This window comes from Andrographis paniculata, unplaced genomic scaffold (assembly GCF_009805555.1).
Source record: "Andrographis paniculata isolate CXL003 unplaced genomic scaffold, ASM980555v1 Contig14END, whole genome shotgun sequence".
Lineage (NCBI taxonomy): Eukaryota > Viridiplantae > Streptophyta > Magnoliopsida > Lamiales > Acanthaceae > Andrographis > Andrographis paniculata.
The window spans coordinates 380,331-399,336 of record NW_026137424.1 but is presented as its reverse complement, the minus strand read 5'-3'; the positions used below and the strand labels follow the sequence as shown (position 1 = coordinate 399,336).

Below are 19,006 nucleotides of genomic sequence, written 5' to 3'. Positions count from 1 at the left end.
GGTAAGGAAAGTAAATGCATAGGCTGAATTGGGATTCGTCCGCACCAAGCACGATCAAATTTTTTTATTTTTTTTTCAATCAAAATATAAATCATTGCATTGTATTTTTTGAAATGTCCTGAAATAAAGCTTCTAATCTGACAAAGAAGCTGTTTATATTAAAGCCATTGCAATTGCTCTAATATGTGCTAACTTCACATGATTGCAAAAACATGATCACAGCAAAGGCCAGGCCACGAGCTATACAAATTTCTCACTTAATGCATTATGTATGTATCATCTTCTTCTTATCATATAACAGGGAACACTAGAGAGAATTTTCGACAAAAATGAGGCATACCCACAACATATAATATTGTCTGAGGACCTCCTTCACATGTTCTATCTAGTATATACTACCCACCCCGCATTGCACTAATCCAGATTATTGCCTGTCCAGCAATTTTCACAAACAACATTAGTCTTTCCAGAATTCAAACCAATTGCGTCCGTTGTCAACTATAATTTGTGCTCTAGATGAAGAAAAAGCTCGTTGGAAGCTCGCAATCTCTTCCAACATACCTCTTACATCAAGATTACGATAGCCTATAAAACAATCTAGTTCTACTTTCTTAAGCACAGTTGTCCACATCAAAAGATTCTTCACAAATTCCACATCCGCAGCATAATTCATCATGATGCGGATCTTCACATATTCAAGACACTTGAGAGGAACATTTAAAGTTCGTTGTTGCTTCAGATAGTTGGTAACACGGTTGGCATGAACATTGGAGATGCTCTAGAAAAAAAGAAAGGATTAAATGTGAATGTGTTAACAAATGAGTTGATGTAAAGAAATGTAAACGCGTCAAAAATTGAAGAATGCAGCAAATCAAGTGACTAACACCAATTTTAAGAGACTGCAAATTGGGGAAGCTTTTAATCAAACTCATAAGAACTTTGACACTTTCCAGACATTGAAAGTCGAGTTCGCCGAGTTGTAGAACAGTGAGAGAATTGAGCTTATTTGGAAGTTCTTCCATCGTCCCATGTATATGATCAACAGAGAACTTAAATAAAACCACACAAGAGGAAAACGATTAGAAATAAACTCAGATCCAAGAAAAATCGAGACATTAATTAAAAAAAAAAAAAAGGGCTGAAGTTAAACCGCACCCTCAACTTCAAGTAGTTGATCACCGGACATTTAGCAAGAAGCACTTCCAAGTTTTGAAGTTTAATATTGACATTGATAATCTCCAGTCGAACAAGGCTTTTAAATCCTCTAAACAGAGGCGAAAGCTCGATTTGACATTCATCTTCAATGTGCAAATGTTTGAGGTGATCAAAACTAATGAGATGAATTTTGATTGGTTGTATATAGTTCAGGATGGGAAATACAAGCACAAGGGTATCGATTCGATGGTCTGATAAGACAAATAGCCAGCGGATAAAAGCCAAACTGCTTCTGATCAAACATTTCATGATTGAGAATTTGGTAATGGTTCCTTTGTGAAGCAACAAAGTTCGATCCACTATGAATTCATGGTTTCCTCTCATATTTTTATCAAAAACAAGGTGTGGCATAGTAACCCAATGATATCTCCATTCCCATGACAGTATGCTCGTCCTCACAGCATCATGCAAAGGCATACACACTTGAATTTTGTTTATAATATCAATGGGAAGATCGCTAATCCTATCGACGCCACAATCCATCCTCGTAAGTTTTTACAGACAAACACAAATAACTACAGAACCTGAAAAGGGTTAACTATACAGATCAAAACACTAATTAACTATTCAATCCCCTAAATTGATTAAACTCCACAACCTATTCAGAAATCAGATAGATAGATAGATAGATAGATAGATAGATAAAAGTATGATATCGAGTAATAGATCTAAAACAGAAAAAATTAACGATTGTCTATACAGATAACCACCCAATCAAAAGCCTAAATTGATTAAACTCCACAACCTGTTCAGAAATCAGATAGATAACAGTATGATATTGAATAATCGATCTAAAACAGAAAAATTATCCCAATACCGCGGTATGACATCAAATTTTACAACATACCTCAGCTCGATTTATACGAAATAAAGTTTCCCGCCGACGCGAATCGAAACTTGTAGCGAAAACTATAGACCCTGCAAAGAGCGCGAATGGACAACAAAGAACGAAGAAAAATGCGAATAAAGTTCAGCCGATCCCCAACGATTACCAATTTCCGTTCGATTCAACATTTGATTTCATCAGAGTGTGTTGGACTTATTAGAGTTAGTGTCGATATTGAGTCTGATTCGAAGTTGAATTGAATAACAAGAAGAGTAGTTTTATTTATTTGGTAAATACTTCTAGGGGTGTGTTTGTTTGGGGGTTTGGATTTTGAGTTGGGATTTGAATAGTAAAAATTTTGAATTTGAATAGTTGTATGATGTGATATAAATAGGGTTTGATGTGATGTTTTGAATGTAAAATTGATTTTTAATATAATATAAAAAATGAAAAATAGGTGTTTGATTTGATGTTTTTGGGGGAAAAAAATTGGATGAATAGTGGAAATCCACCAAAATCCTTGAAACAAACACACCCCTAATGGTAATGGTAATGGTGGTTATGTCAGTTTTAAGAGTCAGTTCGGTATACTTCGGCTTTAAAAGAGGCCATGTGCGAAATTCACGTCAATTTATTTTTAAACCCTTTAAAATTTTATATATTTATTTGGAGGTTTGGAATTGAATTTTGGATTAGGATTAGAATTAGGATGTAAAAATTTAAAGTGTATGTTCGGATACATCGACTTAATATTTAAATAGTAAAAGTTTTAATTTAAATATAATTGTTAGATAGGATATAAATATATATATATATATATATATTTAATTTTTAACTAAAAATTAATTGTGAATGTATTATAAAAAATTAAAAGTGAAAAATAATTAATTTAATATTTTTTGAAAAAAATTAATTGAATTGTAAAATTCTTGAAAAATCTCAAAAAAAAAAAAAAATAAATATTTTTAAGGATAAAATATATTTTTAGTCTGTTTTATTTTTTAAAAAAACTATCTATAATATGCTACAAAACTTACTATTATATTATTTTATTATATATATGCCAAAAAATAATAAAATAATTATAATTATTTTCATGATAAATATACATAAAATAGAATAGATATATGTCGAATAAATTATATTCCCTCGTTCTACACAAAGTAAACATTTATTTTTAGCGCGTTGTTTAAGAAATAATAGTATTTTAATTATAGTGGGTAGTTAAAAATAGTAAAATGATATTTTTGTCCTTTGTTTTTTAGTATAAAAGTAACGATGTGATGTAAAATAAGGATATTTATGGAAAAAAGTAAGGTATTTAATAAAATATTTACTTTGTAATTGGACGTCCCAAAATAGAAATATGTATACTTTCTGGCTGGACAAAGGGAGTAATATTTTTTAATAACTAGTTTATAATAAATTAGTAATATACTACTCCCTCCGTCCCAAAACTATAGTATGAGTTGTGTTTGGCTAGAAATTTAAGAAATATTGATATTATATTAGTAGTGTGTAAAAAGTACGGATAAAAGACTTTTTTGCCCTTGTGAGTGTATTAGTGTAAAAAGTAGTGGCAATTGTATAATAATAATAAAAAAGTAAGGATAATTTTATAGTGATATAATTATTTATGGAAATATGATTATTGTTTTGGAACGAACAAAAATGATAAATAGAAATATTGTATTTGAGACGGGGGAATATATATTATAGAAATATTGTATTTGAGACGGGGGAATATATATTAACAATATATCATTTATTAGGCTAAAAATAATATTGAAATATGACTTCTCTTGGGCCTAGTTTGGTATTAGGTTTAATCGAAAATTTACCCAAAGTGCAGTCTTACAAATCGCGGCTGCGAATTTCCGTGTAATAAAAAATAATAATAATAATAATAATAATAATAATATTGAAATAATCAAATATCTGTTTACTCTATTATTAAATACTAGACCAAACTATGTGTTATAGACGGGTGTTAGATAATATTCCAAGAGAAATTTAATTGTTTTTATTTATTTGATTGTCCGTCAAATATGTATCAATTTGCTTTAAAAATTATCAAGGGTGTTTGTTTGGATTTTGGAGTGAGATTTGAATAGTAAAAATTTTCAATGTTAATAGTTGTATGATGTGATATAAATAGGTGTTGATGTAATGATTTAAATGTAAAATTGATTTTTAGTATAATATAAAAAATAGAAAATAGGTGTTTAATTTAATATTTTTGAAAAAAAAAATTGAATGAATAATAAAATTAGGGGAAAATTCTCCAAACAAAAATATGATTATTAATTCGGTGACCTAAGACTATGATCACCTCTTTTTTTTTTTTTTTTCTAACATTTAAAAATATGATTATTTTTATTTTTAATTAAAAATTATACTATTATTATTATTATTATTTACCATAAAAGATAAACGGTAAAAAAAAAATATAAACCACATTAAAATTTGTGCTGAAAATTTTGAGCTTTTTTTTAACGACCAAGATAGTGTATGATATATTTTCATTGGAAAATTTTATTTTTATTTATTATTTAAATTAATTTATATTATTTTTTCCAAATATCTCAATATATATTATTTAAATATTAACTTTGAGATAAGCCGTTTATAAACAAACTTAATACCAAATTAAGAAAAAAAATTTGTTTAAATAGCATAGCTGAAAGTTGTTTGTTTTAATTAACTTGTTAGCTTATGAAAAAATAAAGAGTTCTTTTTTTTTCTTTGTTTTTTTATTTGGGTAAATTATATAACACCCACTCGTTTTAGTAAAAATGTATAAAACATCCATATTTTTTGTATTGTGTGAAACCAAAGCTGATATTTGGTTCTAATATAAATTATACAAGTTTTATACAAATAAAAAGTGTAAAATAATTTAAATAAATTTTTTAATAAAATAAATAATATATAATTGATTAAATCATTTAATTTTATAGTTTCAATAAAAATAATATAACAATTTGTCTCCAAAAAATTATAAAATGAAAGGATTAATTAATTAATTATTTATTTATTTTATTCAAAAAAATTATCAAAAAATATTTTACGTTTTTTATCAGTATAAAATTTGCGTAATTTAAATATTTATTTAGAATCAAACATCAGTTTGAACAATAAAGGTGTTTCTTACAAACTTTATATTAACACAAAGGGTTTCATGCAATAAATAAAACATGGAATGTTTTATGCATTTTACTAGAAGTGTTATATAATTTACCCTCGATAAAAGTATGATACTTAATGTGGTGATATATATTGTTTGTTGATAGGTATTATAAAAAGAGTTACTTTTGTGAAATGATTTTTTAGGAAGAGAAATTTGGGTGATAATACCTATAATAAATATATTTATTACTCTATTTTTTAAAAAAATTGATAAATATGAATAAAATCTGAACTATATTAATCGATAAAGATTAATATTATCATTTTAAAAATAAAATGACTAAATTAACAAAAATAAAAATAAAAAGGATTGAAAAATCACTTTAATAAAATAGAATTAAAATTGACACTGTGAATAGAATTGATCAAAAATATATCTTATTCTATTTTTATTGTAAAGTACTCCTCTGTTGTTCAAATCTATATTTATTTTTAAATCTATATTTATTTTTTAAACTTGGATAAGGTGCTAATTCTTAATTTGCGCAACATGAAATTAAATAATTTTTTAATTCATTTTTTATCTATATTTATATTAACTTTTTATCTATATTGTAGACAAAAAAAAAGTTTAATTTGGTAAATACAAAATTTTCTATAAATTATATATAATGCGGATATTATTATCTATTTGAATTCTTTGATTCTCTTTTCGATCGATTCATTTTTTCAATTTGGATTAGGATAGCTTCTTTGGTCCGAAGGGATTTGGTCTTCGACTTGGCTTTGTCGGACTTTGAAAAATTTTGGTCTCCGTGTGGGCAAATTTGACCGTCGACTCCTTTGGATTTGGAGACTCCTTTTGGTGGATTTGGGACTTTGATATTTGATAAGTAAATTTGGCACTCTATAACGCTTTTGGGCGGTGTATTCCTTTAAATTTTGGATCAAAGAGAACCGGTTTGATTATTTGGTGAATAACGCGACAAACGTTTTGAAGCTTTAGGATGAATTTTGGAGGCTCTTACTTGGCTTTGACGGATTCTTCAACAGCTTTTGGAGTTTTTATCTTTCCTCCGGCTTGGGCATATGACGAAAAATATTAACTTGATCGATCCATCAACTAATTTTAGATCATTGGTCCAAATTAATGACTTTTCAACAAAGAACGCTTCGAAGGACATGAAGAATATTGCATTGAGAGTTTAGAGATACTTACCCTTGCTCAAGTCTTCAAATCAACTCCGGTGTTTAAATGAATAGGCCAAGCCTCCTATTTATAGGGGAGGGGTGGCCTCGACTTCCTTTTTCGAATGATGCCATGTGGCGTGTCTCGATTGGCTAATGGAAAATTTTTATAATTCTTCATTTTTCATAATACGTCATTTTCCATTCTTGAAGGATTTGATTGTACGCTTTCATTTCTCGTTAAGATCTTTATATCATTTCCTTTCTCGTAAGATATTAATTAAAATATTTCTTTTATTGACGGGATTAATTTATTTTTCTGTCAAATTTATTATAACTCTATTTATGCACGTAATATTTGTACAATATCTTCTATTTTAAACAATTTTATGTATAAATTTTTTATATTTATTGTACAAATATTAACATGTGCATAATTAAATATCACATATTTATATGATATTTAATTTAATTTAGACATTTAATTTTTAATGCTTACATATATTTTATATTTTGATATTGTTTTTTCCTAAAAAACATCAATTTTATATAAATAAGTTTACTAATGATATGTTTATTTTGTTGTGATATTATTATAGGATTAGCCAATAGAAATATTGATTATTTATACGGCTAACCACTATTTTATATATTTGTATTATATTATATATAATAGGCTAACGTAGATATATATACGTATATGTATAGCTTGCGGATATAATAATAAAAATAATAATAATATATGTATATATATAGGTATGTTTGTGTGTGCATTTGTATATATGTATATTATGTATAATGAGTAACGATGATATTGAATGTTGGCAAGGGAGAAAGAGTGAATTGATGTATGTATATTTTAATTCATTCTTTCACCTAGTATTTTTAGGCATAGAATTCTTCATCATGAAGTAATTCGAATCCAAAACATCTACACATAGCTACGACGTATTTGCCTACATAAATTCATAAATGCATTCATAATTGATATACGTAGTTACAATATATTTGTATACATATATTTGTCGCTAGTTACGTATTTTTTTTATCGGGTAATCTGAAAATTGTGCTCGTAATTTAATTATTTGTGCAAGTTGTCTAGCAAAATCTAGATTGCGATTAGATAACAAACATATGTGTGACCATCGAGTTGACGCGTCGATTAGTACCATAAAGTACTTAAAGGGTCCACACGGTGGATTTATTGGTCCACAAATATCACTCTGAATTCTTTTTAGAAAAGGTAGGGATTTAAATCCAACCTTTGTTTGAGATGGTTTGATTATTAACTTTCCTTGGGAACAGGCAGCATAAGAAAATTCATTCGGACTCAAAATATTTTTCTTTTTCAATGGGTGACCATTTGAATTTTTAACAATTCGTCTCAGCATTACATTGCCAGGATGCCCAAGTCGATCGTGCCAAGTTTTAAATTCTCTAGTAGCCATTTGCTCTACTATGTGATATGTTTCAACGGCACTGACTTTTGAATAATATAAGCCAGAAGAAAATGATGACAATTTTTCTTTTACAATTCTTTTGTCATTCACGATTTGAGTTATCAGGAGATACTCATTTTCTGCCTCATTCAATGTTTCAATATGATATCCATTTTTCCGAATATCACTAAAGCTCAGTAAATTCGTTCGAGCTTTGCTCGAGAACAGGGCATTTTCAATTGTCATTTTTGTCCCATTAGGGAGAAATACAGTAGTTTTCCTGAACCTTCAATCATTTTCGATGCACCACTGCTAGTAACAATAATGATTTTTCCCTTATTCAGATGGGAAAAATAACTTTTGTTTTTCAGAATGCTGTGATTCGTAGCATTGTGATAAGACAGATATTGTCATCGGCTCCAAAATATTTGGCATCCATATATTTGCAAGAAGGTAAAAATAATAAAAGACATGTATTAGTAACATAATCAAAATAAACTTATATTATAGGGGTTATGCAAAAAGGGGGGCACAAAACATCAAAATAACAAAGGAAATACAATATTTCATCATTTAACATCATTAGCTATGTCGAGCAGATCATCGGCATCCAGGTGCGTGATATTTTCATTCATCACATCATCAAATATGTCATCGTGGGCAGCGTGATTTGTTTCGAGGGCAATTCTTCCCTACCTTTCTTTTGAGGCCCGATATAGTTCAACCAAGTGACTGACTGTGCGGCAAACATGGCCCAATGGCCTTTGATTCCACACCGGGTGCATTCCTCGTTATTGTTTCTGTTTCTCCCCATGTTGAACCTCTGTTGAGGTTTGTACAGCCTTCTGTCATTATAACGCTGTTGTGGCACATATCGGGGCCTGTTTTGATAATTATTGTGACTGTATGTATTTGTCCGGCCCCGTCCTCAATTTTGATTTCGATCGCGATCAATTCTTTAATTTCTGACGTGCCCACAGCCATGCACCGGATTTTCCGGTTGTATTGCATTTGCCTCTGGAAATGGATTTGCACCTGTCGGCCGAGATTCGTGTTTTTTCAATAGAAATTCGTTATTTTGTTCGGCCAGAAAAAGACAAGTGATTAGCTCAGAATATTTCTGGAAGCCTCTTTCGTGATACTGCTGCTACAAAACCATGTTAGAGGCATGAAAAGTGAAGAAAGTTTTCTTCATCATATCAAATTTAGATATATTTTCCCCACAGTGGCGCAGCTGTGATGTTATTTTGAACATGACAGAATTATATTCTTGGATTGTTTTAAAGTCCTGAAGTCGTAGGCTTTGCCATTCGTTCATGCCCTTGGCAACAAAGTCAGCCTCAAGTGATCGTATCTTTCTTTCAATCTCTCCCACAATTCAAGTGGGGATTCCAATGCCACATATTGCATTTTCAGTGCTTCATCGATGTGATGGCACAAAAAGATCATGGCCTTTGTACGATCTTGGCTCGGAAAATTTTTATCCCGGGCAATGGTATTTTCCAAGCCCATTGATGCCAGATGCATTTTAATATCGCGAGCCCAGACCATATAGTTTTGCCTAGAAACGAGGAGAGGGAGAAATTCCTATTTGGCAATGTTAGTCAAAATAAAGAGATAAAATACAAAATATTACCTTGCAGAAATTAAAATATTTAATCGTGTTGATAACGTATTGTGATATTATTATAGGATTAGCCAATAGAAATATTGATTATTTTTACCGCTAACCACTATTTTATATATTTGTATTATATTATATATAATAAGCTAACATAGATATATATGTATATGTATAGCTTGCACATATAATAATAATATATGTATATAAATAGGTATGTTTGTGTGTGCGTTTGTATATATGTATATTATGTATAATAAGTAATGATGATATTGAATGTTGGCAAGGGAGAAAGAGTGAAGTGATGTATGTATATTTTCATTCATTCCTTCACCTAGTATTTATAGGCATAGAATTCTTCATCATGAAGTCATTCGAATCCAAAACCTGTACACGCAACTATGACGCATTTGCCTACATAAATTCATAAATGCATCCATAATTGATACACGTAGTTACAATATATTTTTATACATATATGACATGTAGGCACGACGTTTCAGCATATTTGTATTTTTATAATTTAATTTATTATTTTTAAATTATAATATAAAATTTAATATTGAAACTATTACATTTAACTGTTATTATGCTTGTGCAAATTTGCAAAGTCGTGCAATATTTAAGAACGGTGAGAAATAGGCCGAAAATTTTGATGCGGGCAAGACGGTGTGCTAAGATTTTCTAGGAGTGTGACAATCCAAGTAGATTATATTATAGATATAATTCTTGTGATAATTGGTTACGTCGGGAAAATGATCTAAATGAACAATCGTACCAAGAGTTTGAAATGAAGAAAGAAAGGTCTTTCTACATTGGTAATTCAACTACAACCTCACAACATCCATGCGCGAGTTTTGCATGTCAATTTACATGTTTAGCCTATGGGAGAAAAGACAAAGGGAGGACATTTCAATGCTACGTCTTCTAGTATTGGCTAACTTGGTTATTATTGTTCTAAGGTTTATTTGTCTTTTATTACTTTGACTATATGTATTCATACAAGTGAGGTGCAACGAATAAAAATATTGTAAAGCTGGCTCGTTGGCGTGCAATCCAGAGAGTTATACTAAGACTAAAATTAAAGGAAAACTAATAAAGAAGAGTGGATGGTGAGACATTAATCGGAAGTAATGTGCGAGCGATGGGTGCAGCGAGGGTAATGGTGAGCGGGAGCGAGCGGATGAAAGGAGCGGGCTATATATATATGATTGTCAATAGGCGAGTTGTAAGGAGGACTAGATAATGTTGTGTCTAATCTGTATGATATTAGATGGCTAGATTCTCATGGATGTAAGAGCGAATGGTGAAAATGAGTAAGCGAAACATATATTTATAACACGTATTGACAGAAAAAGGGAATGTAATTGCGCAAAATGATTAACACATAAACTGATTTCGTTGGTACTTGACCTTAAGGGATTTACATCAAGACTTCAATGACGCCCATAATCTAAATATTATAAGCAAGAAATTTTACTGTCACTAGAAATTTCTGTGACCCAATAAACCAACGCCTATGCCCCATTAATTATCCTAATCTCTGTCTCATTAGTGGCTTTACCCTTCTGTTATATCTATTTAATCATAATCGAATTCAGAACAGCAACTAAGCAAATCAACAAGGCTCCCGTGTACTTAGCTACGTCGAACTACCTAGAATCTGAAAATGAATACGACGCGAAACTAGACTAAAATAATCGATTCTTCTTTGTTCTTCCACGGCGATATAAAATTCTAGTCTTAACATTTTGACACATGTGAAATAGAGATGAAGGTGAACGTGAAGAAATCTTGATATTTCATTAACTACTAAAAAGGGAGTAAAGATCTACATTACAAAAACAATAATCAAAGTTGGAAACCAAGGCAGTAAACTATTCTAGAAAGCAGTAAGATGAGCGTCTAGTGGAGGAGAAAATCTCAACTCCCCTAGCCATTCCTATCTAGAGAACTCCCTTACAGATTTGGAGCTCTTGGAAAGTACTAAAATCTGCAGAAAGTAATGTATGTCGTGTATCACGTAGTGTGGTGATATATTACAAATGGAACCTGCCCTTATTTATAGGTCTATGGGAAATGACGGTTGCAAAACGGCAGTTGAAACTGCTTGGACAGTTAGGCGGTTGATGACAGTTAATCTGTTGAAGCAGTTGCACCGGTCATAACTCTCTTATTTCCGCTTCGCACGCTTGGGAATGTAAGGACAAAGATCTTCCTCGCTTGTCTGGATGGCTGGAGGGCATCAGCACAACTCAAGCGATGCTATCGTCAGGGGAATGGCTGGACTGCTAGGAGATGAGCACTTAGTAAATTTTCAGAGTGGTCCACTATCGCTTTTGCAGCTGCGGATGTCTGGTCTCTGGTGCTGGCGCAAGCGGAAAAAGCGTCGCTTGAATTTCAATACTTAGTTTTTTTGGACCAAAAAAATCGCTTAAAAATGCTAAAAATGTTAATAATCTCAACAGACGAGTTCTGAATCATACCAAACGAAATAAATCAATAAAGTATGCGATAAATAAGATATTATGATGGTTTTCACATAAAAATTTAAGTAATACACAGTTTTGTCAAGCAAAAAATATGTTGTTATTTGGAGTTATCAAATAGTAAAGTAATTCAAATTTTAGTATGCATGTAATAGACCAAGTGTTCACAGGGGTGGAGGCAGAGGATCTGTCGCCCCTCAAAACCAAATATTTAGGAATTGTTAAAAATAATTACATCCAAAAAATATTTTGTCCCCGCAATCCCGTTGAACGGCGTCTGAAAGAAATGAAGAGTAATAAAAATATGGAAAGAAAGACAAAAAAAAAAAAAAAGAGAAGAAATACTATAATATAATGATATGAAGGTGGCTTATGTTTTTGTGTCATTATGAGGTTAGATAGTATATTTTTTAAATCAATATATTTATTAATAAATTATTATTAGTTACAAAAAATATATATAATAATTAAAGCTAAAAATATTTTATTTAAAAAATACATAATTTAAATTTTAGTCTAAATCAACTATTATACTTACACAGACAACTACAGTCCATCTCAACTTTTTACTTTTTATATTTTTCTATTCTTTTTTCCACTTCTGTGTTTTTATTTTTTTTGCTTTCCTTGACCATTTGGATCGGGCAAAATCGGCAAGAAGAAGGTTGAAGCCTAAAAGTATTGTATATTAGTCGTATTTGTATTTGTATTGGAACAATTTCTTCTATTTAGGTAAATTTTTTTTTTTATTTTAATCTAAATACACTATTCTATTTTCTATCTCTAATCTTTATTTTTGCAATTTGTCTAGTGCCCATTGCCCACAATCTTTAGTTCTTCTGTCTCGGTCTTGCCCATATCTCTTGTTGGGTGCATGAATTTGTAGGTATATTTTTAGGGTTTATATTTTTATAGCATTATATTGTTTTCCTTTATTTTTTCAAATATGAATTTTTTATTTGTTATGTCTTGTTTTAATTGGGGTAAATAAAAAAATATTTTCTTCCAAAAAGTTCTAAATCAAAGGATATGCATTCAAGTTCTATCGAGCCAAATTCTAGTATTAATGTTAATGAGATTACGAAAAAGCATCAGACAGAATTAGAAAAGAGAATGATATTATTGTTGATCTTAATATTCGAAAACCAATTGAAAGTTTTCCCATTGAAATCAAAGATGAATTGAGGCGACGATATTTGGCCAATGGACCTTGTCAACCATTAGGACATGGGTTTCCGCTAAGTCAATATGGTGAGGGTAACATAAATTTTTATAGACATAGTTCAAGAGTTTTATTTGGTTAGAGTATAGTATGTCTCCAAATGTTGCCTTTTGTCTTTGATGCTATTTATTTGATGAAGGCCATGAACACAGAGATGATGCATTCACCAAAGTTAGATTTAGAAATTCAAAAAAGGTTATTTAGAATTTCAAGGAGCACGAGGATGGTGGAAATAGTTCACATAATTATACAGGAGCTAAATGCTTTGGATATGGAGATCAAAAGCATAATGTGGATTATGTGTTTATACAAAATTATGATGAAATAGAGATTGTTTATCGCACCATGTTGACTAGTGTTGCTGATATAATTAAATGTCTTTTGGGACAAGACTTAGCTTTTTGTAGGCATGATGAGTCATCACAGTCCGTGCATCGGGTAATTTTCTTGAACTCATCAGTTGGTATTGTGAGCAAAATGAAAAAGTAATAGCGTAATGAATTCCATGCTCCTGCCAATAATCAACTTAACTTCTCTAGATATTCAAAAGCAAGATGCATGTGCTACAAATGTGAGAAATTTGATTTTGAATGAAATTGGAGATAAATATTTCTTCTTTTTGATGAGACGCGAGATAGTTCGGTAAAGAAATAAATGTCGATAATTCCAAGATTAGTGAATGATGATGGGAAGTGATTTAATGGTTTCTTGGTATGGTAATTGTTAGTGATATTTGTTCGCAATCTTTGAAAAATGTCATTGATGAGTGTTTTACAAAGAATGAGATGTCATTTTTAAGACTAAGAGGTCAAGGATACGATGATGCATCTAATATGCGAGGTGAGTTCAATGGACTTAAAGGACTTATTTTAAAGGAAAATAGGCATGCACACTATATTTATTATTTTTCTTATCAATTTCAATTAGTTGTTGTTGCTAATGTGAGTAAAAATAAGTATGTCCTAACATTTTTTAGGTACTTTTCTATAATTTTGAATATTGTTGGAGCTTCATGTAAAAAGAGAGATAATTTGAGACAACAACATAATGCTCATGTCAAACGTATAGAGGAAAATGATGTTTTGACAGGAACCGGAAGCGTCCAAGAGAGGAAGACGGGTTATTCACATTTCATTTGATGGTCAGAGGCGAATTGAAAGCTAAGAAGTGGAAATTCTAAAGATTCCTCAAAGAAAAGAATCAAGATATAGCCATTGCTCGAGCAGGTGATACTCGTTGGGGTTCTCACTTCAGGACAACTCTTCAACTTTTTCAGTTTTGGGATATGGTGAAAGAAGTAATTCAAACAGTATCTGAGGATGGTGATGATATGAATAGTCAATCCGTTGCAGTTAGTTTGATTGATAAAATGGAGAGTTTTGAATTTATATTCATTGGCCATTTGATGATGTGTTTATTAAGAATGATAGATATTTTGTCACAAACTTTACAACAAAAAGATCAAAACATATCTCTTGCAGTACGATTGATACAGTCATTGAAAGATGAATTGAATAAATTTAGAAATAATGGTTGAGATGAGTTCTTGAAGGAAGTAATTAGAATTTTGTTTTAAAAATGAAATTTCCGTGCCCAGTAAGGAAGATGTTATACTGGGTCGGGCAAGAAGAACATTGTACGGGAAAGGAAAGACTAATATTCACTATTTTTGTGCTGACGTATTTTTTTATAGGTAATGGAATTCTTGTTCGTTTTCTAACAATATTCAAGTATTATTTTATATTATTAAACTTTTTATGATAGGTTATTGATATTATTTCTCAAGAAACAAATGCCCGAATTTCTGAGTTGAATTCTGAACTGATTACATGCATAGCTTTCCTTGATCCTAGCTATTCGTTTTCATTATGGATATTCCACATGGATGAGTTGTCCTCGAAAGACTTTACCGGGAAGATTCTAATGGAATTGAGATTACAGTTTCGATCATACATTCATTATGTGCGAAGAGAACCATATTTCTCCAATATTTCTGATATTGAAGGTCATGCAAAGAAGATGGTTGAGTTCAAAGTTGATATTGATTTTCATTTGATATATCATACTATAGTATTGGTCTTCTCTTCCCTGTCACAATTGCAACAATCAAATATCATTTTCCGCAATGAAGATTATAAAGACTGATTTACGTAACATAATGTAATATAGTGTTCTTGTGATATGAGCTATATATCATAATATTTTGTAATGTTTTGGGCGATTTTTCGATGAGAAATGTTGTATATGTGCTCATCATGGTGTGTTTTTTTATAGTGTAATAGGTTTAATAGAGTTGACAAAATTTTGGGCATATTTGAGAGAAAAAACAAAACGCACAAAGGCCTTAGGCATGATCATGCAGCACAGTGTGGGAAGTATGAAATATTACAAAAAGACCCTCCGAGGTAAATTGACAATATAAGGATTATTAGGTATTTAATTGCAAAGGGGATCTTGACTTTAGAACTTAAGAAGAGATAGTGGGAAATTAAAGCGGGAGACAGAAAAGGATACCACGTTCTGCACACAACAAAATTCCTTAAATGAGAGAATGGAGAAAGAAGAACACGGCAGAGCAGAGAACTTGGAGAAGCAGTGCAGACGAACTTTTCTGGGCATTCTTCTTCTATTTTAAGTATTGTTCTTCCTTGTCTATTTCCAAAAATTGAAGGCGTGATGAACTCTTTGGTTTGTTTTATATTTTCGAATTCTATGGATTGGGAGTAATTTTATTTCTAGCGTAGGTGTGAATTGATGTTTGGGGATTGAATTTGTGAAACTTGGTTTGTTTAATTTGGTGTTAATCGATGTTGGGTATTTTTAATTCTTCTAATTTACAAATTTAGAAATCTTAAATTAATTATTGTGCACGTATTGATTTGAGATTTTATACCTATTTTGGAGATTGACACCCGTAATTGTGTAATCCTCCAATTGGTGTAGCAACCTAGAAGAAGAATACTCTAGGGAAGAATTAAAATCAATTTTGAACAAATCCGCGTAGAAATTTTGTTAAATTGAATTGTGCCTTTCTATTCCTTAATGTTGTCGAGTCAGTAAAACTACGGTCGTATCTAGGATTCTCAATCAATTATAGAAATAACTAATGGTCGTACCTTAGTTATCGACAAAGTAAGGAAAGGTTGGTTGTGAACGCGTGTAGATCCACTATAAGCAATTTATCCAATTAGTCAACGAACTTGATTTTTAGTCGATGAACAAATTTTATATCCCGAACTAAAAATTTATGCCTATGCTAGAGTTTAATCATATAGATCAATCATCTTGCATTTTAGTTTTATTTTGTTTAATTGAGAAATTTATTTATTTTTCCTTATTTAGTGTAATAATCAAAATCCTCCGAATAGTCAATATTGTTATTGTTCCCTGCGGAGACGACCTTACTCACCAAATTACTGCAGTTTGCATATTTCTATGACGTAGGAATTAACATTTAGTTTGTAGTTGTGCGACACATGTTCAAGTTTGGCGTCGTTGTCGGGGATCAGTATAAGGATTTTTTGTATTTGGTTGTTTTTAACTAACTCTCTTTCTCGCTTAATGGTTTATGCCTCGAACTGGTCATACAGGTGAATTAGTTTTTGATTCAGAAATTGAAAGAACTGCACGTTGTTTGAGGAAAGAAGCTAGAGAGCGAAAGAGGGCTGAAGAAGAAACTGAGTCGCCGGAACCTGACTTAGCTATCCAACTGGCTGACACCTCTAGTTCCGACAAGAGTGAAGAAGCCAAGGAAGTTGAAGAAGTATTGATACATCAAATGGAATGACAAAGAACTCTGAGGAAGCTAGCTGCTCTCGATTTAATTCAACATCCCTTGTTTATTACTATGCATAGTATAGCCGATAATACGGCACTTGAGCTTAAATCTGGACTAATACATTTATTACTGTCTTTTCATGGCTTGGCAGGGGAAGAACCACACAAACACTTGCAGGAGTTCGATGTGGTATGTACGAGTATGTAACCACCGGAAGCACTGAGGAGCATATAAAGCCCCGATCTTTTCCATTCTCCTTGAAAGATGCAGCAAAGGCTTGGTTGTTCAACTTGCCCGCCGAGAGTGTGAGCACGTGGATGGATATGAAGCGCAAGTTCCTCAAAAGGTTATTTCCCGTATCCCGGGCTGCTAATTTGCAAAAAGAGATTTGTGGCATTAGGCAAGCATCAGGGGAGTCTTTATACGAGCATTGGGATAGATTCAATAAACTAATTGCTAGATGTCTGCAACATCATATTTCTATGCAACTTCTAATCCAATATTTCTATAAAGGACTGAGTTTTATTGACAGGAGGATAATCGATGTTGCCAGTGGAAGAGCTCTCATGAACAAGACTCCAAGAGAAACATGGGAATTTATGAACGACATGGCCATGAACTCTCAACAATTTGGGCCAAGGAATGTCGTGGGAGTGAAAGAAGCTCCTGAGGTAAGTTCTCCTATACAGCAACAATTGAATGAGTTAATTGCTTTTGTAAGAAAACTTGTTGTAGGGAACGATCAAGTGAAGACATGTGAAATTTGTGCGAGTGTTGAGAGCATCCTATGGATGCTTGTCCTACATTGACAGAAGAGTTGGAAGGGAATGATGTCGGATTTGCACCAAGAAGGGCTTATGATCCCTATTCAAACACATACAATCTAGGATGGCGAGACCACCCCAATTTTTGATATGGGAATCAGAATCAGCAATCCTTTGGACAACAACAACCACCAGGTTTCCAACTATATACACAACAACAACCACAAAGGACCATGCCTCAAGCCTCCTAATGTTTTGCAATTTCAGCAAGAGACGAGAACGAGTATTAAAAATTTGGAAGATCAAATATCTCAAATTGTGAAAGAGGTGCAGGATATAAATGAAAGGGAGAAAGGCAAGCTACTGGCTCAAACCCACATGAACCCAAGCAATGTTAGTTCAATGGTCTTGCGAATTGGTAAGGAGTTAGAAGGTCCGAAGGTTGTTGCACAAAAAGAGAAAGCCGAAGAAGAGATTGAGCAAGAAGCGAACAAGTCAACTGATCAGGTGATTTCTAAACTTCCTATTCAATTTGATTCTAATATTGCTCCATTTTCTCATAGGTTAGCGAAACCGGATAAAAGCGACAAGGACAAATAGATCATGGATTTTTTTTAAGAAGGTGGAGCTAACAATCCTTTGCTCGATGCAATTTTAAGCAAGTACCCCGTTATGCAAATTTTTGAAGGATTTGTGTACTAAAAAGCATAAATTGAAAGGGGACGAGAATATGCTAGCTGGAGAGACTGTGTCCGCCGTGCTGCAAAGGAAATTGCCACAAAAATACGGAGATCCAGGTATGCTTGTAGTCCTGCACAAAATAGGTAAGATGGAAATCAAAATAGCTATGCTAGATTTAGGTGCAGCCATAAATGTTATGCTTAAGTCTATTTTTAACTCTTTGAACATTGGGTCCTTGAAAGAAATAGGGATAATAATTCAACTAGCTGATACAACTAACGTTTACCCCGAAGGGATAATTGAGGATGTTCTTTTGCAAGTGAATGAGTTAATATTCTCTATTGATTTCTATATTTTAGATATGCATGATGATAATTTGCCTAATCCTTCGTCTATTTTTCTTGGATGACCTTTAATGTGCACGGCATAAACAAAGATAGATGTTAAAACTGGGACACTGACCATGGAGTTCAAAGGTGTAAAGGTTCATTTTAATATTTGTTGATGTATTTTTTCAACAAACAAACAGTAAAATTCAAAGATATGGAAAATATCTTTAAACTTGATTAATTAGTGCCTGAGATTAGAAATCTTTAAACACTGTACGGTACATAAGAAAATTGACTGGAAAATAAAATGCTGGAAATTTAAAGT

At 31.7% G+C, this 19,006-nt stretch overlaps 1 protein-coding gene across 1 annotated transcript; it reads right to left on the bottom strand.

Annotated features, from left to right (window-relative positions):
* Nucleotides 1-201: 201 nt before the first annotated feature.
* On the bottom strand, nucleotides 202-2,342 carry LOC127259100 (F-box/FBD/LRR-repeat protein At1g13570-like). Its single transcript, XM_051286251.1, has 4 exons — nucleotides 2,063-2,342; nucleotides 1,156-1,739; nucleotides 885-1,049; nucleotides 202-778 (listed from the first exon to the last, which is right to left on the bottom strand). The coding sequence occupies exons 2-4, from the start codon at nucleotides 1,696-1,698 to the stop codon at nucleotides 458-460; spliced, it is 1,029 nt and encodes a 342-aa protein (XP_051142208.1). The 5' UTR covers nucleotides 1,699-1,739; nucleotides 2,063-2,342; the 3' UTR covers nucleotides 202-457.
* Between the last annotated feature and the right edge of the window lie 16,664 nt (nucleotides 2,343-19,006).